The 24,704-nt window shown below is 43.6% G+C and overlaps 1 protein-coding gene across 1 annotated transcript in view; it reads right to left on the minus strand.

The window, feature by feature from the left end:
- The window catches only part of Dip2c (disco interacting protein 2 homolog C), a 201,761-nt gene that overhangs the window by 49,427 nt on the left and 127,630 nt on the right, over positions 1-24,704 (minus strand). The window contains exons 23-29 of the mRNA XM_048812597.1: positions 22,859-22,968; positions 21,457-21,537; positions 12,359-12,482; positions 11,712-11,833; positions 10,498-10,609; positions 10,300-10,409; positions 5,972-6,102 (exon numbers count right to left, since the gene is read on the minus strand). Coding sequence (XP_048668554.1) covers positions 5,972-6,102; positions 10,300-10,409; positions 10,498-10,609; positions 11,712-11,833; positions 12,359-12,482; positions 21,457-21,537; positions 22,859-22,968 — 790 coding nt within the window. The remainder of the gene's footprint in view (positions 1-5,971; positions 6,103-10,299; positions 10,410-10,497; positions 10,610-11,711; positions 11,834-12,358; positions 12,483-21,456; positions 21,538-22,858; positions 22,969-24,704) is intronic.

Consider the following 24,704-nt stretch of genomic DNA (forward strand, 5'->3'; position numbering starts at 1 on the left):
TTTTTTTTTTTTTTTTTTGGTGGTTGTTTGTTTGTTTTGTTTTTTGGTTTTGCCCTAGCTGTAGTGTCTAGCTCTCTAGGTTGAATATAAAGTAATTAACAATCTGTGGTCATTTAAAACGGAAGCTTGTACAATTGATTGGCAAGTTGATATATTTTCTGAACTTTTCTTATTTTAAGATATTTTTAAGGAAGATTTCATATGAGAAGAACTTGTTTTTTTTTTCCCTTTTTGCTTTTTTTTTTAAGAAACAAAAGCTTTGTGGTATAATAGTCATTTGAGATTTATTGTTTTATGAAACAATACTTTCAAATTGAAATTTTAAGAAAATCATGGCTTAACTGTTTATCTTCTGTTTTCCCATGTCTACTGAATTTGTCTAGAATTTTAAAATAATTGTAGATTTAATCTGGTTTTATTTATTTATTTTTTAAACTTAAAAACAGGAGTGTAATGATAAAATTTTTGTTCCCTGTTACCTCTGAGGGCTTTAGCAGGTAGAATAGAAAGAGATAACACATCTGGGTGCTGCTGGGTAGAAGGGCACAACTTCACTTGTCATTTTATGCCTGGTTTGTGGGGGTATAAACTATAATCTCAGCTGCTATATAAAGTTGAAATTTGCAGTATAAGCTACAACCTGTGACAGCTGAACCATGTAGGTATAGCATGTAATTCTAGACTGGTTTTGTTGTTATGTTTACTACCCACCCCCCGCCATGAATAATATATTTTAAAGATTCATTTAGTTGTGTTTATATACATGCCCATACATATACCCATCATGTAGAAATAACTATTATAACTGCTGTGAAATATGCTGGTGGGAATTTGTGTGTAGCTAATGCTGACTGGATGAAAATTTGGGACATAACATATTTAATGTCTCTTAGCAAACAGAGATGAGTGTAGTAATAACCAATTCCCAAGGTATTTCTAGTCATGTTCTTCCATCAGATACTGATAGAAGATGATATAAAGCTGGCCAAGAAGCACATGCATCAAATTTCTTATAGTAGCGCACAGCGAAGTGAGACACCCCGTGTAGTAAGAACTTCCTAGCTCCCTGGGAAGTTTCGATTGCAGGGAGGTGAGGATTAGTCAGTGCCCCTGTGGTCTGAAGTTGAACTGGTGCTGTCGAGTGATATATTTTTTAAAGAGTACCTTAGAGTTTTGAAAGAGCAACATATTTACTGAAAAATTCCTGCCCAGGATAATTCATAATTCATTTATGCCTCGGTGAGTATTCCGGAGAAATGAAGTTTTATTCCTTTTTGACTTGCAATAGAGATTTCTCAAGCAGCATTCCTCTCCAGCTAGCTATAGGATAAGGGTGGACAAAAAAAATTGGCTTTGTTTCTATTTTATGCGCAGCCAGACTTGCTCTTATGTTTGTAATATTTAAAGGAGTTCAATAGGAGGCCCTTGATTCTTTGATCTAATGCCACAGTGCAGTTTAATGAGAAAGGTTTTTCATATTGTGTGCAATATTGAAAAATTTAGTCAGCTCAGACCAATATAATATAATGTTCGATTTACACCTTGGATCCTTTCTTTTATTTCTTGTCATGAATCCACCCTCCTCCCTCGCCTGAAACAGGTAATTACAAAGGTCCTCAGATCAATTTTTGTAAAGGGGCACCCTGACGGGTACCATGACTGAAGTGTGACATGAGCCTTTTCCAATACAATGGGTGGCCTAACATTCCTCTGGAAGCCCAAGCTCATTAAATATTCGGTTCCTTTTTTCCCCCTTTCTCCCCCCTTCACACACTTAGCTTGAGTCGCACTAAGTCTGGGGTTTCTTCACTGAAGACTTAGGAAAATTGCTTCGAGTTCTCAGATTGAATTTTTTATGTGTATGACTTCATGATAGCATTAGCATGTGCTTTGATCCATGTGTGAATGGCGCTGGGTCGGCGCTTATTGCCATATCCAGATGGTGTTACAGGGAACAAACAGTTGTGTTTTAGGATTTCTCAATAGACTGTCTAGACTGGCCGTGCAGCAGACAGATACAGCCACCCATCAAATTAGCGTTTGTCAGATTTATGGTAATGGTTCACCAAAGCCTTCCTGTCATTGACATTAAGATTTACGCCTCCAAAGTTATTTTGTCTTCCACAGAATATAGCTTGTGATTGCTTGGATTTAAAAAAAAAAAAAAAAAAAAAAAAGTTTTACTTTCATACACCCAACAAAATTAGAAAGTTCCAAGTATAGTCAAAATAACTTTAAATTTCTGAATTATTCAAGGGTGAATCACAAAACCAATGTCCATTCAACCAAAAAATGCTTCTGGGGGCATTTCCAACCAAGGTGTATATTTTCCTCCATAAACCAATCAAACCATCAAAATTTGAACACTGATAAGCTTTTCTTATCCAAGTTCAGACCCTGTTTGAGCTTTTCCAGTTGTCCCAATTACAGCTCTAGTGAGCCTGAGCAAACAGCATTTAGACGGTTTACGACTCCCTATGCCCGTGCAGCTGAAGAGGTCAGAGACTTGATCTCTCCGCGCCCGCCACCATGTTGGATCTCCGCTCTTACAGTGAAAGGGTCCAGTTCAGACTCTCACATACTTAAGCTGTCGTCTTTCAGATTCTTTTCCCCGTATGATTTTTCAGGGTTTCCTTTGCTCTGGGACACCAAGGTTTGTGACGATTATAGGCATTCCTGTTGAGTGTCCCTCAACTGTGTGTGATGTTTCCATGTCACTAAATATGGATGAGCAAGAGTGATGCTTTGTCCTCTCCTGGCCTGTGGAGCGGCTCAGACACCTCTGCACCATTACCAGTGGCTTTGGCTCTGGTCGCTAGTGCATAGCTTCTCCATCCCTAAGTTTCTTTTCCCCTTTATTTTGTGGATAGCTACCACAGACATTCTTGCTCCTTATCATGCATTCAATTTCCTCATCTCTTTAAATAGTTAATTTCCTATTTTATTCAAAATATTCTAAATTGTTGTGATCTTTATTTTGATGTAAAATTTGTCCCCAATTTGCCCAGTGGGAACTTTCAGACTAACCATTCTGTCCTTGTGACATAGCCCCATCATTCTTTGAGCCCTTCCTTGCTTTCTAGCTTAAAATGATATTTCAGGGTCGTTTTGTACATACTCTTTCTAAAGTTTGAAATCAGCCACTTCTTGAAGAAGCCCTAGTCCACCTTAGAAGAAAACGGTATTTAATAGATAAGATACTTGCTACATGTGTTCACTGCTCCCAGGGAATGGCTGCTTCCAGGTTCTGTATGTATGAATATATGGAACACACACACATATATTCATACATACAGAACATTGCTGCATTTCTAACCTTAGCACTGTCTGCTGAAAAGCAGGTGTTTACATCAGGCCTAACTGCAAGCCAGCTTCAGAGACGACTGTATTTTCATTCTGAATTTATAACACCCTTTGCCAACATGGAGGAATCTGGCTTTCATTATCCTTATCACTTATTTTTAATCCCCTCGCATGAAGCCAGTCTGTCCCCACGCTGCTGCTGACCCCCGTTATTCCTTTCCTGCCTGGCTGCCCCACTCCGTGCCAGCTGCCTCTCGGTGTGCATGCTCTCCTCCTCCTCCTGGGTCCTGTCACCCTCCCTTCCCTTGCCCACTCTGAACCTTCATGGCCTGCAGAGTGAGGCCTCCCCAAATTCATATCTCAGTGTTTTAGTGATCGTCCATCTGAAACCCAAGGCTTTTCTTTTCTAAAAGAAGGTCCTTTAGGATTTTAGAAAACATAGAAACCTACAGCAGTTATACACTTATTTTCATTGTGCAGGGCCAATCAGAACACTGCTTTTGAGTCTTTTGAATGAATTTGCTGGAAAGACTATCGTTTCCCACCAAGATTCAGTGCAACCTGCACAACCCCTTAAAAACTCTCAGTTCTTATGTCTCACAGGAAGAGCTTTCCTTCATACAAGGAGACTGGCTTCATACAAGGGGATTAAAAATAAGTATTCGTGATAAAGATAATGAAAGCCAGATTCCTCCATGTTGGCAAAGGGGGTTATAAATTCAGAATGAAAATACAGTCATCTCTGAAGCTGGCTTACAGTTAGGCCTGATGTAAACACCTGCTTTTCAGCAGATACTGCTAAAGTAAGAAATACAGCAGTGTTCTGTATGAATATATATGTGTTCCACAGCCCTGTCCATGACAGGACCTGGAAGCAGCCATTCCCTGGGAGCAATGAACATATCAAGCAAGTATCTTAACTATTAAATACCATTTTCTTCTAAAATGAACTAGGGCTTCTTCAAGAAGTAGCTGATTTCAAACTTCAGAAAGTATATACAAGCACCTTCTCAAAAAGTTTAATTGTACTAATTAGAATGCCACTGTTTCCCAAAATTATAGGATTAGATTTTAATCCAATACTATTAAATATGAATGCATTAAAAATAATGTCCTAGGAGAGTGTTTAAAGACAGGTGTGGTGATGCATGACTAGAATCCCAACTATGATAGAGGCTGAGGAAGGAGGACTGCAGTGAGTCCAGCGTAGACGTCTTAGCAAGACCCTCTCACTAATCCCTGGGTTCACACACAAAACCTTGGTTTCAATCCCCAGCACCATAAAAAACATTATTAAAAAAATGTCCACTATACACCATTATGAAAAAAAAATCATACTTTATACAGCATCTCAATTTTATAAATATGCTAGTTATAAGCATAGCATATTTGTAAAATTATAAGTACACTTAAGATTTATGGGTGAAATTGTACATAGTTTGCGTTTGCTTTAAAATACCCCATTAAGGGGCTGGGGTTGTGGCTCAGTGGAAGACTGCTCGTCTAGCATGCATGAGGCACTGGGTTTGATCCTCAGCACCACATAAAAACAAGATAATGTGTCCACCTAAAACTAAACATATATAAATAAATATTTTAAATAAAATAAAATACCCCATTAAAATTAGGCGCAGTGGCGCACGCCTGTAATCTTGGTGGCTTGGGAGGCCAAAACAGAAGGATCACGAGCTCAAAGCCAGCCTCAGCAATGACGAGGTTCTAAACAACTCAGTGAGGCCCTGTCTCTAAATAAAATACAAAATAGGGCTGGGGTTGTGGCTCAGTGGTTGAGCATCCCGAGTTCAATCTCCAGTACACCCCCTAAGAAAAATGCCCATTAAAAAAGAAAAAGTAGATATGAAAAAAACTGATAAAATGTAGAAACATGAAGCTGGATCATGGGTGCTGGTGGATCATTCTAATACACTTTATACGCTCATATGTATTTGAAAACGTGAACTTGCTAAGTGTGCTACATTAGAAAATAAGCTACAGAAGGCTACATGCAAAAATGTATTTACAGTTACCACCGTTTATTAGGTGATATGATTGTAGTCAGCTGTGTATATAACGTATTTCTAAGATTTCTACAATAAACACACATGTATCATCAGGGGAAAAAATCCTGATACTTAACCGTTTGTATACCCACCAAGAGCTCATTCTACACGTTCGCGAGAGCTTGCTCTAAGCCAGGGCTGACTTGGCTCAGAGTGGAGAGCAGCAGCCCCAGAGGTGGACTCAGCCCTCGGACACGTCCCACCCCAAGCCCTCCTTTAAGGAAAAGCCAGGAGGAGGAGGAAGGAGGCGAGAGCCTGTTTCAACAAGAACTTAAGCAGGCACGACTGCCAACTGGAGGGTGTAAGAAACCAAGCCCTGAGAATCCCCCTGGGAAGCGTAAGGGTCTGTGACAGCCATCTTCTCAAAGGCCTTGGTGGCCGCTATCTCTGGGCTTCTTCAGAACTTGACTGGCCTCCTGGAGGAAGTGGAAAGCCACCTGGTGCTGCTCTGTCCCTGAGGTAGTGGTAGGCTTCTCAAGGACAGGCAGTGGGCCTCTGCAGCCTCTGGAGGTGCAGTGCTCAGGGCTGCCTGCAGGGCCAGACACCTAGAAGGAAAGGTACATGGCTTCTTAAAAATTTACTTTGAAGATATTAAAGAGGAATCTCACCTGCAGAGGCACCAGAGGACAAATCCAAGTCCACAGTAGGGGTCCAAGCAGATGGCCACTTCTCTAGAAGGGTAAAGCTCACACTGCAGCTTAATAGAACGGCAGAAGGCACTGGTGGCTGCGTGAGACATCTGTAAGACAGGGAGGAGCGGTCAACACAGGGCCTGGGACGCCAGCGCCCAGAATACAGGGCAGCATAGCCACACTGAACACGTGCTATTTAATACTAGATGCCCCAGAGACTGCAGGACAGCTGCTTGCACAGACTGGCTGCTGCTGCACACTCAACCTTCTTCCTATTTTCAGCAAATAAACCACACTCAAAACTCCCTCGCTGGGTGTAGTGACACGCTCCTGTAATCCCAGCGGCTTGGGAGGCTGAGGCAGGAGGATCATGAATTCAAAGCCAGCCTCAGCAATTGCAAGGCACTAAGCAATTCAGCAAGACCCTGTCTCAAAATACAAAATAGGGCTGGAGATATGGCTCAGTGGTTGAGTGCCCCATTTCAATACCTGGTACTGGGGGGTGGGGGCGACTCTCTGAATCCAATAACTTCAACTGAAATAATGTTGTTTTGCATTTAAGCAGAGGGTTTACACTCAGGGCTTCTTGTGATGCCTGAAAGTGGACAGTGAAGGCATCACGTTCACACCCACCTCTACAGGCGTGACTGTGCCTAAGTCCTGTGACACTCCAAGGTCTGCCTGCAATGCACAGGTGGCCTATGGTGTATCTTTGATGGACCCCCATCTTCATGTCTAGGAAATAGGGACTCGGATAAGTGAAAGAGTTTACTTAAATTCACATCCTTGGGAGCTGGAACTAGATCTACCCTGGCCCTCTCACAGTGACTCTTTCTGCTGCATGACCATCCTACAGTCGGCAGCCAAATTCAGTTACACCCCAGCATCAAGGCCACAGGGAAGAATTCTCCTTGGGTTCCCCTCTTCCTGTTCTAGGAATGAACCCACTACAGTAAGTAATGTGAATTATTCTGAAACACTGCAAAATATACCAAATAAAGTCAACATTCCCACAGGGGCTTTCCAGCCAAACCAACTCAAGAGGAAAGGGAAACAAATGCAGCACAGAAAACTGCTCTAAGTGTATGGTTTTAAGACGTGTCACCTGGAGCTAACCTACAAAGGGATCAGTGCAGAGCCCTGTGATAATTAGGGTGTCCAGCCCCATGCCTGTGCCCCATCCATTCACCAAGCCAGGAGGAGAAAAGAGGAAGCAGGGCAGGATTGCTGCCACTACTGAGTGTCAGATCACCGCCAGAAATTCTGATAAGGACAGGGGTCCGTTAGGGACATTTTAATGAATTCACACAGAGTAAGGCAGAATTACTCCGGCTTATAAAACTTCAGTTCTTTGCAGTTTGCACTTAGAGCCCAGTGTTTGTTTAAAGGAGAAATGAGGTTGGATTTTCAAAATCAGCCTCTAACCTCCTGCCCCTCTAGATGAAGAGGGAGTTGAGTCCTATCTACCAAAATTCCCCAGGCACTCAAGATTAGCCACTGAAGAAAATCTTTATAAAACTGCTGCTGAAATTGAGTTCTTCGGGTTGGCTGGGCAAACACTGACACTGAGTGTTCCTTCTCCATTGGGCATGGGTTAGGAGCTGGGGAACAAGGCAGCGCCCACCCTCAGGGGGTCAGGATGCAGTGGGAAACTCCAACGCAGGACTGACTCCAAGACCCATCAGTGTCTGGACAAATGTCTACAGCGTAAGGACGGCAGGCAGAAAGGTGCTCACATCGCCCTGGTTGGGAGCTCTCCAGCCTGCTGGGTCTCAAGGACAACCCCACACAATAACAAGAATGGCACTGATTAAGACAAGGGCACAAACAGCTGACTGCCAATGCTGGACCCTGCCCACGTGATCAACCAAGGAACGTGACTCAGGAAGCTTTTCTAAAACCTAAATGAAGAAAACTGCCAATTCCCGTTAAGACTCAGACTTGGATACAGCATTAGTTTTCCAAATTCCCAAATCAACAAATGTAGATGATCTAAGGTGGACATGAAAGTAGAAAGTGTTTCACTGCTCAGATTTTATGGTTTTTTTTCGTTTTTTTTTTCTTTTTGCAAAAAAGTAGAGTGTGACCATATGTGAAGCTTTTTTTTTTTTTTAAACCATTACTTGAAATCATTTATTGCTAAACTGTCTTTGGTGCGAGATTAGGACACAGTACACTTGTGAAAGTGCATTAACATGGAGGTCACACTTTTGCAGTGAAATATGGTCCTGATGGGGAGGAACCTGGAAAGAGGTTGACCCAACCCTGATTTACTTGGGACGTGCTATGTGACGTTTCTTGGGCAGAGCTGCCTTTCAGTGCAGTTTGATTTGGCTGATGGTAAAATAAGTGTCTGGAAATAGTTGTTTAAGCCACTGAAGAAGTGACGAGTCCCTGGGCAGACATCGGCCATGAGCACTGGGAAGCCGTTTCGTGGAAGTGGAGGACCACAGAGTCCCAATATTCTTTGGGGAAACCCATGAGCCATCTATTTGAGGTCCCCTGTGATCTTGAGCAAGTGTACATCTAGGTCTATCAGAGCCTTCAGTGCAAAAAGCCAATTACTAAATAGGCAAACTTATAATCTTCAATGTACCTACTAATGAAATGAAATTCATTTCAATGTACCTACTAATGAAACCTACTCCTAGGTTTCATTCAAAATTCAATATTCTCCAACACTCATCAGGGAGTATTAAACACCCAGCTTAAAGGATATACTTGTCCTTTTTTATTTGTGGGACTGGGGACTAAATCATTAAGCTACATCCCAGCCCTTTTGAAAAATTTCATTTTGAGACAAGGGCTAAGTTTCCCTAGGCTGGCCTCAAACTCACAGTCCTGGGCTGGGGCTCAGTGGTAGACTGCTAGAGTAGCACATGTGAGGTCCTGGGTTCAAGCCTCAGCACCACAAAAAAATAAATAAAATGAAGATATTGTATCCATCTAAAAATATAAAAACAAAAAAACTCTCAATCCTCCTGCTTCAGCTTTCATAGAAGCTAGGATCACAGGTGTGAGCCACTGTGCCCTCTGTCTTTTATGGTATGCATCAATGCCCAATAACATTATTTGTCCCAAAACTGAAATTAAGAAAAAATTCTTTCTAGGAACAATGGCCACTTGTGTAATCCACAAGACCATGAGGTGCGAGGTACTCCTTTTGGAGCAGGCCATGTGCTGCACAATTCCGACTCAATTCTGTGCCCCTCAGTACCTAAAGCCCACAGGTCTCTCACTGACATCACAGTGTATTTCACTTCAGGTCTCATCAAATTAAATGGTCGAAAGTTTAGAAAAAGCTTTTGTAGGTTTGAGAGGAAGTGTCACTAGAAAAATCTCTGGATTTTCTAAAGTGCATAACTTAGGTACTAAGTGGAATCACCAGGAAGTAATAAACAGATCACATTATCTGTTTCATGCTAATAATAAAAAAAAAAAAAAAAATCAAGATTTAATATTATAACTACTGCTCTGTGCATCACGAAAACAGTCAAAAGTGTTTTTAAAAAATATGTCTTTAGTTGTTGATGGACCTTTTATTCATTTATTTATATGTGGTGCCGAGAATCAAGCCCAGTGCCTCACACTTGCTAGGTAAGTGCTCCACCACTGAGCCACAGCCCCAGTCCCCAAAGTAACCAATTTATCTTGGTTTGAAAAATATTTCTTTGAAAAACCTTTTCAAAATTTTATTCAACACTGTAGTTAATTTGGCATACCACCTCAAATGTATACCGACTAAGCTAGGTCGAGCCTGAGAACAAAGTGCAGGCAATAAAGCAAGCTCACCAGTCTGACCAGAGGCAGATACTACAGAACAGGCTTCCCGAGCCACAGGGAACCTAATGGTGCAGTTTTGCATAGTACCTTGGCATCATCTGAACTATGAGGGTCCTAATTCTGAATGACATAATGGAAGTCACATTCTTGGATGGCAAAAGGATCAATGTAGCTTCACTGAGCAGGAATCTGACAGGTTGTAATTGAGTGCAAGTTTAAAAAGCAAGAAATTGCAGCGTGCAGAGATGAAAACCAGGAGGGTGGACAACCAGCAAAATATGTGCAGTATTCTATCATAGGCAAGTGAGACTGTGATAATATAAAAATTAATTGGAACACTTGGGAAGAACCAGTCAACCTTGAGGACTGTTGAAGGGGTCAGACACATTACAACTTAAATAGAAGCACATTAGCACCCGTTTCTGCAGAGTGCTTGCACTCACAAGAACACAAGCTGACTGTGAACACAGGCCTGTTAGCTGCACACCACCAGCTCAGGTGGAGAAGACTCCACTTCTCACCTTTACGCCAGCTAGCATCCCGGTCGTGGACACACTGAAGTCAAGGTAGGCCAGTGTGTCAGGGTTGGAGGGTTTGTAGATCTGAGCAGGCCGCTTCTTTGGCAAATCATCTAGAGAACAAACAAAGCCGTCAGGATATCTGTCCTAATGAAAGGCCATGTAAGCAAATACACTCATCCTGCTGGCTCAGGTACTGACCCGTGTCCAGTATGAGGGGCCATGTCCTGACATCTACAGCAGCTGCTGCCTCCCTGGACCGTAGCAGCTTACAGATCAGTTGTGTTGTCATCAGACAGGCAGAGCGACTCACCTGAGGACCAGAGCATGGAAAGGGAGTGAGTGAACGCCCATGGCTCGCTATGCTTGTTAAAGCCACGCAGCTGAAGGGGCAGGTGAGTGCCCAGGAGCACCGCTTCCCCCTGGAGAGCTGGCTGGGATGCAGGGGAACGGAACGTGACCATGCACACATGCAGGCAGGGCAGGGGGCTCAGGTCCCCATACCTGCTGTCCCTAGAGCTGAGTAGCACCTAAAGTTTGAATCACTGTCAGAAAAGGACACTGAAATACTTTGGTCACAAAGAGGCAGATATGTCAACACCCTCCAATAGGAAGAATGGCCATGCAAGTATTCTACCATGACTACAAAGAATGTTCCTGCAGGACCCAGGTCATTGATATCCTCTGTGCCCAAACTAATTCTGCTCCTCATAGCTCCTCCTCCAATAGGGGGAAAACATATCCTAAGTTTTTTATTTCCTTTTTTCTTTGGTAATATTGGAGATGGAACCCAGGCCCTCATTTTTCTTAGGCAAGGACTCTACCCCTGGGCTACATCCCTGGCCCTTTTCTAAAATTTTGAGACAGGTTCTTGCCAAGTTGCCCAGGCTGAGCTCAAACTTGCAGCTTTCCCATTTTAGCCTCCTGAGCAGCAAGGATTTGGGGTGTTCACCATCACTCCCGGCTCCTAAATATCCCCAGATGTAAAAATCAATCAATCAATCAATCTATGTCCTCAGAAAGGAATAGGTAAATTCTAAATTTTGAGGAAGGAACAAAAACAATCCACTGCAATTTCATTTGGCTGGTTTGCTCAGTGGCTTTGGTGGGGACTCCCCCAGTGATGGTAGAGGAGCCCTCAACAGGGGCTGCCTTCTCCAGGGCATCTTTAACTCTGATGCACTGGAGTAGCTGCTGCCTGGTAGCCTCACTTCCATGCTCATTTAAATCTTGCTTCTAGAACTAGGTCACAGCCTTCTGTAGGGCAGAGAGCGTTTCCTGGCCGGATACTTGGACTCCACACACTCACACACCCACAGCCATCGTGCCCTAGAAGACTCTGGGGTCTGGGACCTGCGAGCACCACACTCAGGTCTGGCAGGTAAAGAGCCCAAAAGCTTCCAGGTGTAGGTTACCTCCACGATCATCTTGACGGTTGGCAGGGTTGTGGCGATGTTCTGCGGGTGCGGAGGTCGGACGGTTATTGGCACACAGCCTGCGTACAGGCAACCGTAAAATGCTGCAATGAGGTCTATGCCTACATGGGGAGGAAAAAGAACTTGAAGCAAAACCCACTGTCAGCCACCTCCATCCCTGCCAGCACAAGCTCTGGTCCCCTCAAGATGGTTAAGAGAACAAGATCTTGAACTTGTCCCTGTGAGTGCTGGTCACCTTGGGTGGTCACTTCCTTTGGCCTGTTCTTTTAGACAGGAAATAAAAGAGCAGGCATGCAGTTTAATTTCTGCTATTTCTCCACAGAAATACTCAACCATATGAAATTTAAGAAAGAATTCACTATGGATTAAGTGAACTACTTCAGTTGTCTTATAATACAAATTTAAATACAAAACTTTTCATAAACATCTCCTTACTTGAACCTCTAAACATAGGTAACACGTAACCTCATCCCTGAGCAAATGGGGAGCAATAGGCACAAACGAGGCCACTGAAATCCCACTGCAGTACTGTCAACTTCAGCAACAACCCCACAGCTCTACTCGGCTGCCAACAGGGTGGCCAAGTGGCCTCCTAGGAGGCTGTTGCCCTTGCCCTGCCCCCTCACCTGGTGGGTAGACCAAAGCCACGTGGTCCCCATCCTGCAGGTGTCCCCGTTCCATCAGCATCACGGCTATCTTCTCAGCACGCTTATGAAGCTGGACACAGGTCAGCGAGTTTGCTATGGTACCCTGTGTAGCGCAAGAGCAGGTGGTTAAGCCACGGCGCTGTGACAGCTTTCCCGAGGGCTCGCACGTCGCACGTTTAGAATTGTGAATTTGGTGATTTGCAGTGTATTCAGAGTTGCATGAGCATCATAAGTCAATCCTCTTCTCTTCTAATGAGGCACAGAAGCAAAGAGCCACCTACATATATTTTACCACCTTAGTATCTCAGTTAAAAAAGACCCGAGTTTAAAAAGACTCCAATAATTTTGTGAATTAAGTATAATTGTCACTGGCAATAAGAATGACCAGTAAAAACACACGGACTCTTACGTCGAGAAAACAATTTATAATGTTTAAGAAAGACCACATTAAAAAAATCCAGGAAGTCTGAAAGAAAAAATACTTGTTTAAAAACACCTGAAGAAAAAAAAAAGCAGCAAATGTATTTTCATGAAGACTTTTAAAGTGTGGAGAGACAAAAAGAAAACATCTTTGGGCTTATTACAAAACAAAACAAAAGGGGGGGGTGGTTATGGAGAAAATTGATAGCAAGAGAAGTACCAAGAAATATTGAAATCTGTGGGATTGTTTACACTGCAAAGAAAGTATGAGCGCACTGCAGATTATGAACATTGCACCACAGATTTTCCTGAGGCTACATTTCACAATTACAGTCCACTTGCTTCATTCCTGAGGTGAAGAGATCACTGTTCACAGCTGCTTTATAGTCAAATGCTGTCTTCACATGATTAATAGGATAAAGGGCTTTCCCTTCAGCAGCAGGCGATTCTGGCCTGCAGTCCAGGGACAAGATAGACTCTGAAAGCCGGAAAGTGTCCACGGACAATCTCCGCTAAACACTTATGTAAGTAGGTGGCTTGAAGGAGGAGTGCAGGGGCCGGCAGAGGTGACAGGAAAGCAGGGAAAACTTCGAAGGTTCTTGGGGACTGAACCTGAACCATTCAAAGACTACATTGTGGAGGTCCAAAGCAAGCTGGTGTGAGGAGCAACCACGTGGAAAGAGAACACTGCATGGATCCGTGACCAGCGCTTTCAGGCCTATGAAGGTTCAGGGTCAGGAAAAACACAGCACAGTCCCCATCCCACATACCCATGCTAGGGACACAGGCAGGTGGAGGGTGGACAGGGCCTGAGGAAGCATGCAAGGGATTATTTTATGACATGTTAAGATACACATGCAGAACCTGGTCATCAGCATGAGCTCTGGGCAGCCAAGGGATCACCTCTGATGACCTCGGCACAGAGTCACATCATCAGTCTGAGGACCTCTGCAACCTGGGTGGGCCCTCATTTCCTTCTCCCTGATGCAGGGATGGGTTTCTTTACTGCAGGAGAGGGTCAGCTCATGCCTCTCTGACCTGAACCTTATTACACACTCATTCCCAGATTATTTTCTTTCAGAGGAAGGTTAAAAAATAGATATGTAAAGTAGAAGAGCCAGAAAGCACAATGTAGCACAGACAGGCCAAAAGCCAAATGACGGAGGAGGCTGTGAGTCCAGGAAATGAAGCCAATGGGACAGAACCTGGACCCATTGAGATCAGACGTTCAGGTTTTCCTGTGGACACACGGACACCACAGCTGTCTACATGAACCAACACATGTCCCTCTACTTGAACATCCAGGAAGCTCTGGATGTTCCACAGCCTTCAAAGGAACTATGGCACAGATATATAACACAGCTGATGGTGAGGGACCCCACCCAAGTCCATCCTAGACACTGGAGCATGGTGGTCTCACAAGGAAAGTTGGTCACCACAATGAATCGTTGAAAAGGGATGATCCTTGGTGGATAGCAGTGTCTCTCAGCAGAGCACTGGCAGTACTAGCTCCCCTTCTGTTCCTACTAAGGGGGACCTTCCTGCTGTCAGGCCTCTTTCCCCATCCCCAGCCTGCATTGTGGCACGCCCACCCACGCCTCTGGTTTGCACAATGTCTGTACCTAATCCCATGCCCACTTTTGGGGGAATGACAGGAGATCCCTGGTTTGGCTAGGGTGCACATGCTCCCCAAAGCTTCATGTACTAAAATCTAACCCCACTGTCAAGCAGCCAGAGGGTGGAAGCTGAGTGTTGAATGGCAGTTTTTGATTAGTGTTTAGGATCAGATAAGGTCATTAGCATGGGGCCCCCGTGATTGAATCCTGGTGGCTTTATTATGAGAGAAAGTGAGCAGACACATGCACGGGCAATGCATGCTCCCTCACATGCCACACGAAGCTCTGCATTGCTTCAGGACTCGGCCAGCACGAAGGCCACTAGGATCAACCCTTCAACCTTGCACCTCCATAATTGTCCACCAACACAAAGCACCTTTCTTTATAAAGTAGCCTGTCTCAGGATTTTGTTATAGTACTGAAAAATGGAAGAGTATAACCCCCATCAATAACTACCTTTTTGGTCAAACGACAAAGCCCATGATTTATCCACTTTCTTGGGTCCTGAGATTTGAGAAACTTAGAAGACTCACAACAAGCAGCCAGAGAAGTGTATTTCAAAATGTGTTCTGGTTCTAGTTCATGAAAATTCCTATCCATGGGTACTCATAAAATGTGAAATTCAATTTGAATACTGTGATTTTTGACAATCTCCCCAAACACAATTTTCACAATGCTATTTGCCATCTTATGTTGTTCTTACAAAATGAATGGTAAAGCTTCCAGGTACTCTGATGATGGTGGTACAGGGAAGCAACATCTTTTGTGGGAAATAGGACCTGAAATCAGCAGGTAAGGCGATTGGAAATTAAAATTATCATCAATCTTCTCAAGGAGGTACTAGCCTGGAAACAGTCACCCTGCCCCATGGCAAGTCTCACATAAGCAGTTTTCTTCCACAGCTGGGGCTGGGCTGTCACCAAATGACCACTGAACAGGTGCCTCTGCTGCATACAAAGGATGTGCTGAATGGATGGCATCCCCCAAATACTGGGGTCACTCTGCAGGCGAGCAATCAGATCGGTGATATGCAAGGAGAGGCAGATTCTCCTGCATCCTTCCTCTAGCATGACAGGAGGGACTCACAAGGAAGGGCAGCAGCCTGGATGGCAATAATGAAGTAGTTATGCTGGCACACATTGGTAATCCCAGAGGCTTGAGGGGCTGAGGCAGGAGGATCACAAGTTCAAAGTCAGCCTCAGCAACTTAGTGAGACCCTGTCTCTAAAATATAAAAGGGCTGGGGATGTGGCTCAGTAGTTGTGTCCCTGGATTAAATTCCTGGTACAAAAAGAAAAAAGAGAAACAAAAACAAAATGGTTCTGACATTCTCTTTTCTCCTCCTCCTCAGTTTGCTAGGCTGATATGACACAATTCCACCATGTCGGGGACCACACTGTGGTACACTCACACCTGGACACTGCTCATTACCACTGGCTCTCTGACATCCTACTAAGGACATTTCAGCTCAGGAGACATGCCACTGAATTCAGAGACACATTTCATTCTCCCAATTGTTTGTTTTAAGAATAACAAGAATTGTCCTATGTGGGTGGTCCCACAGAGCAACAGACATTCAGCCTCAGGAAACGGCCACCATTTTCTGGCATCTTCATCAACATTCATGGGAAAACTCGGGGTTTCCATATTGAAATCCAATGCCTGAGATTTCTAGGTGAGGTAATTTCACCAGGGAAATCATGGCAGTCTTCTAAAAGGAATCGGTAAGTTTTCCAGACAGAATGGTAATGCAGAGAAACCCACAATCAACTCTGTTCTACACAAATAGCAGTGGCAAAGATTATATATTTGACACCATTTAAAAAGTTTACATGAATCAAATAACTAAAAAAAACTGAGGAATGAGGAAAAAATCTGAGAGAATTTATATTTTAAAATCTAAAGAAATTACTAAAAGAAACAAAAAAACAAAAACCAAAATACATGAGTTGGCTGATCTATTAACAAACAACCTACCAAAACACCTCAAACTTCTATATGTAAAGGATGTAAGCTGGGTGCAGTGGTGCACACCTATAATCCCAGGGCTCAGAAGGCTGAGGCAGGACTATTGAAAGTTCAAGGTCAAACTCAGCAACTTAGCAAGACTGTCTCAAAATTAAAAAGGGCTGGGGATATGGCTCAGTAGTAAAGTGCCCTTGGGCTCAATTCTCAGTACCCCGCCACACCAAAAAAAAAAAAAAAAACCCAAACCCAAAATAAAAAATAAAAAAACTCAAAGAATTTCAAGATTCTAACTAAATTTTCCAATTAATTGCATCCTTACTTCCCACTCTAAATCTTCCAACTCATACCTACTTACTATGTGGGCAGTGGAAAGACAAACATGAAAGAACTACAAACAAAAACTAGGAAATGGCACTCATACTTAGGAGCCAAATGGTTCAATCATTCTCAATGACCCCATGATCAAAAAGAGCAGGTGATGCACAAAACTCTTAAGTGGATCAAGGATGTAGGCATTAGACCCGAGACCCTGCACATACTAAAAGAAAAAGTAGGCCCAAGTCTCCAGGTCAGTTTAGGAATCAACTTCTTCAACAAGACTCCTAAAGTGCAAGATAAAATTGAGAATCAATAAATGGGATGGATTCAAACTAAAAAACTTCACAGCAAAGGAACAATCAAGAACGTGAAGAGAGGGACCACGGGATGGGAGAAATCTTTGCCATTGCACCCCAGAGCATTAATCTCCAGGATATGTAAAGAACTCAAAAAACCTACCACCAAACAAACAAAAATCCAATCAATAAATGGGCAAAGGAATTGAACAGATACTTCACAGAAAAAGAAATACAAATGGTCAACAAATTTATGGAAAAATGTTTAACATCACTAGCAATTAGAGAAATGTAAATTAAAACTATACTGAGACTTCATCTCACTCCAGTTAGAATGGCAATTATCAAGAATACAAATGAAAATAAATGTTGGTGAGGATGTGGGGAAAGGCAGACTCACACACTGCTGGTGGGACTGTGAATTGGTACAACTACTGTGGACAGTAGTATGGAGATTCCTCAGAAAACTGGGAATGGAACCACCATTTGACCCAGTTATCTTTCTCCTCAGTTTATACCCAAAGGACTTAAAATCAGCATACTACAGTTATGTGGCTACATCAATGTTCATAGCAGCCCAATTCATGATAGCTAAGCTATGGAACCAACCTAGATGCCCTTCAATAGATGAACTGATAAAGAAACTGTGGTATATATATACATACTTCAGCCATAAAGAAAAATTAAATTATGCATTTGCCAGTAAATGGATGGAACTAGAGACTATCATGCTAAGTGAAATAAGCCAATTCCAAAAAAACAAAGGCCAAACGTTCTGATATGTGGATGTTGACTCACAATAGACTGCGGGGGTGGGGTGTGGGGTTCACCACATTGGATAGGGGGGAGTTGGGGTAAGGGAGGGGGATGGGAATAGGAAAGACATAATGAATCGGACATAACTTTTCTATATTCATATATGAATACACACCAATGTAACTTCACATCATGTACAACCACAAGAATAGGAAGTTATACTACAAGTATGTATGTCAAAATACATTTTCGTGTATATCTAAAAAGAATTTTTAAAAAAATTATACCATTAAAAAAAGATCAGGTGAGAGGTGGCCAAAATCAGTTGATAGAAATACTCCATCCAGGACTGGGGCACTGGCCACACTGGATTGACAGTCTGGAGAAGTAACTCATTATTGGAATCAATTGCACCTGTCTTCTCTTATGCTTTGATATTGTTTTAGAAAACAATTATGCATGTGGCTTGTGTTTTATTTCTGTTAGACATTGTTAAACTTGAATGCTGATTTGAGCAGAAATTACAACCACCATCAGATGCTGGGCTATGGTCCAGGTTGAACCCTATCGAGAGTGCACACGGGGTAGCAGGCAATGGTAAACTAACACAGATGCTTGGATCTGACCCTCTCATGAAATAAAGGTGATGCTGTGATCCTTCAGAAAAGCCCAGAACAGAACATGTACGAAGCCTTAGCAGACAGGAGATTCCCGCTAATGGGAGGCGGCATCCTTGGACCACAGTTTCCGCATGCTTAGCTAAAGCAAATTTAATCACTGCTTTGAATCTATAGCTTACTCCATCTGATTTTCTGTTGTTTTTACCGAAACCCTTTTAAAGCACAGAAGTCATTTCCAGTAAACAATTTTCCATGAGATCTAGTGTCTGGCTATAGCAAATGACTGTAATAATAGAGTCCAGGGCACGGGCATCCACAATGCCAGATGGCCTGGACGTCAAGCTTGTGCTCTGGAATTGATCACTCGGGCGAGCAGTCGGAGGGACCTTCTCCCACAGTTGACGAGGCAAGACCAGCCCTGTGTTCCTCACACTTCCATCAGCATGCCTCCATCAGTATTGCAGCTGTGTACACAGGGTCCATCACTTCTTGAGCTACCGTGTACAGTCCAGCTGTTTAGATACGGGCATTTACCCATCTGACACATGGGAGCCACGTATCGGGCAATTCTGGGGAAGAGTTTGAAAAGGGAGTCAGAGCTGACCCAGTCCCACGCAGTGTACAGCCTAGGGAGCACACAGGCACCGGGACAGTGCTGAGGGAACTCAGGGAAGGGAGGTGGTACTTGCAGGCAGCCACTGGAGAAGGTGACTCGTGTAGGGCACTGGAGGCCAGCCGAGTTAACATTGTAGATTTTAGTCTACAGGTGATACTGGGAGTCCCTGGAGAGCTGCTCAGATTACAGAGAAAGAGAAGTAGTCAAGAGCAACTCACAGGAGAAACAGAGAATGCAGGGCACAGGAAGTGATTCAAGGGATATGAGGACAGTGACACAGATGCCCAAGAAAGCTAGCGAACGGCTGTGTGCAGAAAGGGGAGTCCTGTCTCTACTCGTAGGCTGAGGATGGTTCTAGTGCAGAAACAGATGCAAAGTGGGAAGAGGGCATTTCAGATAAGTGGACTCATGGTATTGGACAGGAGGAGCTCGTGCGCTGTCAGCACAGGGAACTTCTTAGAGGGGAGGGGAAGACAGGCATCCCCGTTGCCAAGGACTCTTCCTGGAAAAAGTCTCGAGCAGATAGAGAGTGACTCAGCCCATGTGGCAATTTCAATATGATAAGCACTGCTGTGAGTTGAGGGCGAGGGGCCTTCAGATGAGATAAATCACATAATCAGAATGGTCTGATAACTGGAAACCAAAGCAGAGATTCAGGGAACAATCAGCTATGTTGTCAGCATTTCCCTTTATGTGCCATTAATCTACTGCTCCAAATGGCAGGAGGAGCCTTCAGATTCTGGTAATCAGCAACTCTGAAGAGCCGTAGCTTTGTAAAGAGCTGTCAGTGCCTACATCTACCCAGAAGACCTACATTTTGTATCTATTTTTCAAACTATTTTCATAGCAACAAGAAAAAGTAACAAGTATATCAAGACTTTTGCATTAAACTTTTACTGTTAATATTTGCTTGCATATTTAAGGCCTTAATCCTAAGTACTACTATGGAATGATACTTGATAAATTTGAATTTCTAATGAGAAATAGAAACTTTATATTTAAAAGTAGAAATGACTTATTTCTAGGATTCTGTAATTAACACTTCTAGAAAGTAGCTTGGTAATTAAAATTAAAACTCTCCTAAGTCTGGAATTGTTCTCAGTAGATATTATCAATCACTTGTTTTCAGGTAGGAAATATTGCAAAAGGGCTGCTAAAATATCACATATAGTGTATAGATACGATCATACTTAAAAGCATCCTTAAATGGAGAGCATCAGACAAACAAAAGGAATTCCCCAAAAGATTCAGGGAAAGAATTAAGTTGGGAATATTATAAAACAGCAAGTGCTTTCTTAATAATACCACTAAAGCTCAAGGGGAAAAAAAAAAAAGAATCTTAGTCCAGTTAGAAGGGCAATCATTAAGAATACAAGCAACAGCCAGGGGCAGCAGCACACATCTGTAATCCCAGAGACTTGGGAGAAATCACCAAGTTCAAGGCCACCCTGGGCAACATGGTAGGACCCTATTTCAAAATAAAAAATAAAAAGGGCTGAAGATATAGTTCAGAGGTAGAGTGCCCCTGGGTTCAATCCCAGTACTGGGGGAGGTGGGGGAGAGGAAAGAATACTAATAACGGTAATTACTGGTGAGGATGTAGGGAGAAAGGCATATCCATACACTGTTGGTGGACTGCAAATTAGCACACCCACTCTGGAAAGCAGTACGGAGATTACTCAAAAGACTAGGTATGGAACCACCCTATGACCCAGCCATCTGGCTCCTTGATATTCATCCCAAATAACCAAACTCAACATATTATAGAGATACAGGTATACCCATGTTTACAGGAGCACAATTCACAATAGCTCAGTTTTGGTATCAGCCTAGGAGCCCATCAACAGACAAATGGATAAAGAAAATGTGGTGTATGAAGACAATGGAGTTTCACTCAGCCACAAAGAAGCATCATGGCATGTGCTGGTAAATGGGTGTAACTGCAGAACACCTGCTAAATGAAATAAGTCAAACTCAGAAAGTCAAGGGTTGAAAATGTTCTCTTCTATGTGGAAGCCAGGCAAAAGTAAGGAATACAGAAAGGTGGGATTTCGTGAAGGTAGAAGGGAGAACAGGAAAATAGAGGAAGCAGCTGGAGGGAGGTAAAACAAACTGCAGAATGAAATTGACCAAGTCATGTTATGTGCACGTGTGAATACATCACAATGAATTCCACTTTTACGTACACCTATGATGCACCAATTTAAAAAAAAAAAAAAATAGAAGGAAGACCAGTAGAGCGGAGGGAGGGGAGAAAGGGAGATACTGGGGATTGAATTGCAGCAAATTATGTCATGTGCATTCATGAATGTGTCAAAACGAACCCCACTATTGTGTGTAATGGTAACACACTAATAAGAAATAAATCAAAAACACACACACAGAAGCAAGAGTGCTTCCCAGGCCCGGGAACCAGTTTAGATCCAACAAGAACAGCCATCAGGAAACGTGAGTTCGGTGTGCCTCACCCGACAGTTGAGCAGCGTATACAGCACGTGGTCTGGGGTGGTCTGGGCTCTCCACTGCAAGACCTCCGAGAGGAACAGGAACTGCAACAGGAAACGCATTGGTGCCAGGGTCAGGCCACTGAGATCTGTGCTGGGCAATCTCCAAATTAAGTGGAAGTAAATGCGCAGATGCCTTCTAGTGCCTTCAAATAGTGCACTTTCCCATGGAGATTTTTTAGGAAAATCTGACACATAGCCAAAGGATAAGCAAGTGCTTACTATATTTTCTGGCAGTGATCTAGAATTCATCGCTCCTGACTTGGACTGACAGCTCAAGGGCTGGGCCCTTGGTTAGGGGAGTTCTTGGGGGGTCTGTGCAAGGATGGGAACTCTCACTGGCATTGGTAGCGGTAGAGCAAGGCCTTTCTTCTGGGGCTGCCAGAGGAGAAATGCTTATTTCTATGGGTTATGATAAGAAAATCAGAACTATCCTATTAAAAAGGGTGAGGGGGGCGGGGTGTCTATGGTGTGTTCAGAATGGCAGTTCCCTAGTGTCATGAAACTGCACTGCAAACTCAAACTACATGCTTCATACTACTCAGTGTGTAGTAAAAACGGCGGCCCAATTTCAGGCTGAGATAACTCTAATCCCTTTTAATAATAGAAACATACCATGTGGGTGGGGTATGATGATCAAGTGCTTCATTCCCCCCAAAAAAAAAATAAAGTTGGGGATAGACCTTTTTTATTCATATGTGGTGCTGAGAATTGAACCCAGTGCCTCACACATGCTAGGCAAGTGTTCCACCACTGAGCCACAACCCCAGCCCAATTAAGCGCTTCTAATTAGTGAATTAATGTAGGTACGCTGGCAACTTTTGAAATGGTTGATTTTGTCACATTTCCTAGTAGCTGACACAGAATAGGACCACCTTTCAGCTGTGAGAAGTAAGACCTCGCCAGGGAGCCCTAGGCATGGTCAGGGTTCGTGGCAATAACCAAGACTCAGGGCTACACAAGGCAGTTGGAGGTCTGTCTGCCAGAGACCAATGAATAGAGGCCTGGTGGAAAGGTTGTTGCGAGGCAGGGTGGCTTCAGAGCTGAGGGAACAATCAAACAAGTGGCGAAAGAACCTAAAACAGGAAGAGGAGTCCCACACATCTGCCTTGGTCCTGCCAGTCGGGGATGACTTTATGTACCCATTTCTGTGTCACTAGCCAATTTTTAAAAACGCCATATCCCCTAGTGAATAGATTCTCCTTATAAAAGTTCATGGACATGTCTTGCAAGACAGGGGAGGTAGGACAAGACCATTACGGATGCCAAGGGAGTGGACATGCACCTGGCACAGGGGCAGCTGCAGGGACAGTTGCTTCTCACACTGTGGAAGGAACATAGGAGAGATGTGGGCCTCGGCTCTTACCTTCCGGGCCTGGTCGTTGTCTTCTATCTGACCCAGGTCTCTGCCACTGGCTTGGGCAATCCTCTTCCCAGACACGAGGTTTCCCACCATCACAGAGGCGGGGCCAATTTCTGGAAAGAGACAGAGCCTTGAGACAAAGATCAAATTTCCCTAAAATAGGACTTCCCCTTTTGGTAAAGAATTTACTCTAGGAAAACCCTTCCAAAGGCCTGGCTGTGAATATATCTTAGGACAGGTTTCAAAGAGATCAGTATGATGACAATGATGGGAAATGCAAACAAGCTTTGATTAGGGGTGGCACAGAAATGACGTTTTCATCACACATAAAATCCTCCTAGGGCCCCCCCAAGCCACTGCCTTTATTTCCTTGTGAGTGTGAACCCCAGGGGTGTTGACATATGTTGACAGTGGCAATTACAAAAATTGATATAGAGTGGGGCTGTGGCTCAGTGAAGTGTTTGCCTGGCATGTTGAGGCCCTAGGTTTAATGCCCAGACCATGCCAAAACTCATACCCACACACAGATAGCAGAGAATCACAGTTTTTAAATTCCATAAGTAGTTAAAGACTTCCAGATCACGTCTACTCTTACTCATGAGGGTTGACCAGAAGCAAAATATTATCCATTTAAAATACTTTATGAATTTGAGAGTAATCCTGTTGAGGTGGTGGGATACGGAAGCCTGTATCTGTATATTTTATTGGGGGTAAGTTTTCAGGGTCTCTGTTAGTCCTTTTGTGAGCTATGAATGAAAAGACTGCTGTTGGTGACTGCATTACTGGTGCCCTCTTCCTGGTTTACGAGAAGTTTGAAGGATCCTGGATGACGGATGCTGCGTCATCAAGGACTGTCCTTATATACTCAGCCAACTCATCTCTGAATTCTCCCATGTGGTAGTTGTGGGCAGACTACATGTCTTTTCTTAGTTCTTATTAAAGAAACTGTGAAAGATGAATAGTCTTCATGCTTAACCAAACAAAAAGTCTGGTACAGCGCTGCTCGCTGGAATGGGGCGGAGCCGCCACTGCGCGAGAAGCCTAGGAGCCAAAGGCTCCTGCAGGTGATTCAACACCCTGGAACCTGCAGCCCTCAGCCTCTCACTCTTCATCTTTAGTGCGGCCCTTACTCTTCTTGACAACCGAGGGCTGAGCAAGATGATTCCTCTAAGAAGCCAGCTTGCAAACGGGCTAAATTGGTTTAAAGTCTTCTTATATACATATATTTTAAGAATTCAAACTAGAAAGAGAAACCTGTTTTGAGGGGACCTAGGGCTTTCACGGCACCTCACTCTGTGCTTCTCTGTTACGGAGTAAAAGCCCCTCACCAGCGTTTACTTCCGCTTGTACTCTGAGGGTGAAGATTGGGACCTTAGGGATCTCTTTCCCCACAGACTTAGGAATTCCTTTCCCCAATCACTGCTACATCTGATTTAGAAAATCTGTTCTTAGCAAGAACAGATGAATTCTCCCCAGGTAAGTGAGGGGGTATACATGGAACACTCCTACAGCGGCTCAACCACACCACTTGAAAACTCAAAGTTGAGATTACTCCCTACAGCGTGTGCATAGAAGGTCCACGTTGATTCCTGCCCCATTCACAGATTCAGAATCTGCACCTTTAGTCTCTAGTGTTGAGTTCCTACCATACAACCCTTGACAAATTCATGCAGGGGCCAAGGCAGACGTTTCACCTCGGAGCAACAAGACACAGGGTCCTGAACAGAGTCCAGGCCTGTCTTAGGGGCTGAGAGCTCTGGGCACCTGCTCAGACAGTGTCCTCTAGCTATTCTGAAAGGACTTCCCCAGGGAATGCAGCTGCAGAGTTGTCCGATTCTGATGTCTTTTG

The sequence above is a fragment of the Marmota marmota genome, unplaced genomic scaffold, assembly GCF_001458135.2.
Source record: "Marmota marmota marmota unplaced genomic scaffold, marMar, whole genome shotgun sequence".
Taxonomy (NCBI): domain Eukaryota; kingdom Metazoa; phylum Chordata; class Mammalia; order Rodentia; family Sciuridae; genus Marmota; species Marmota marmota.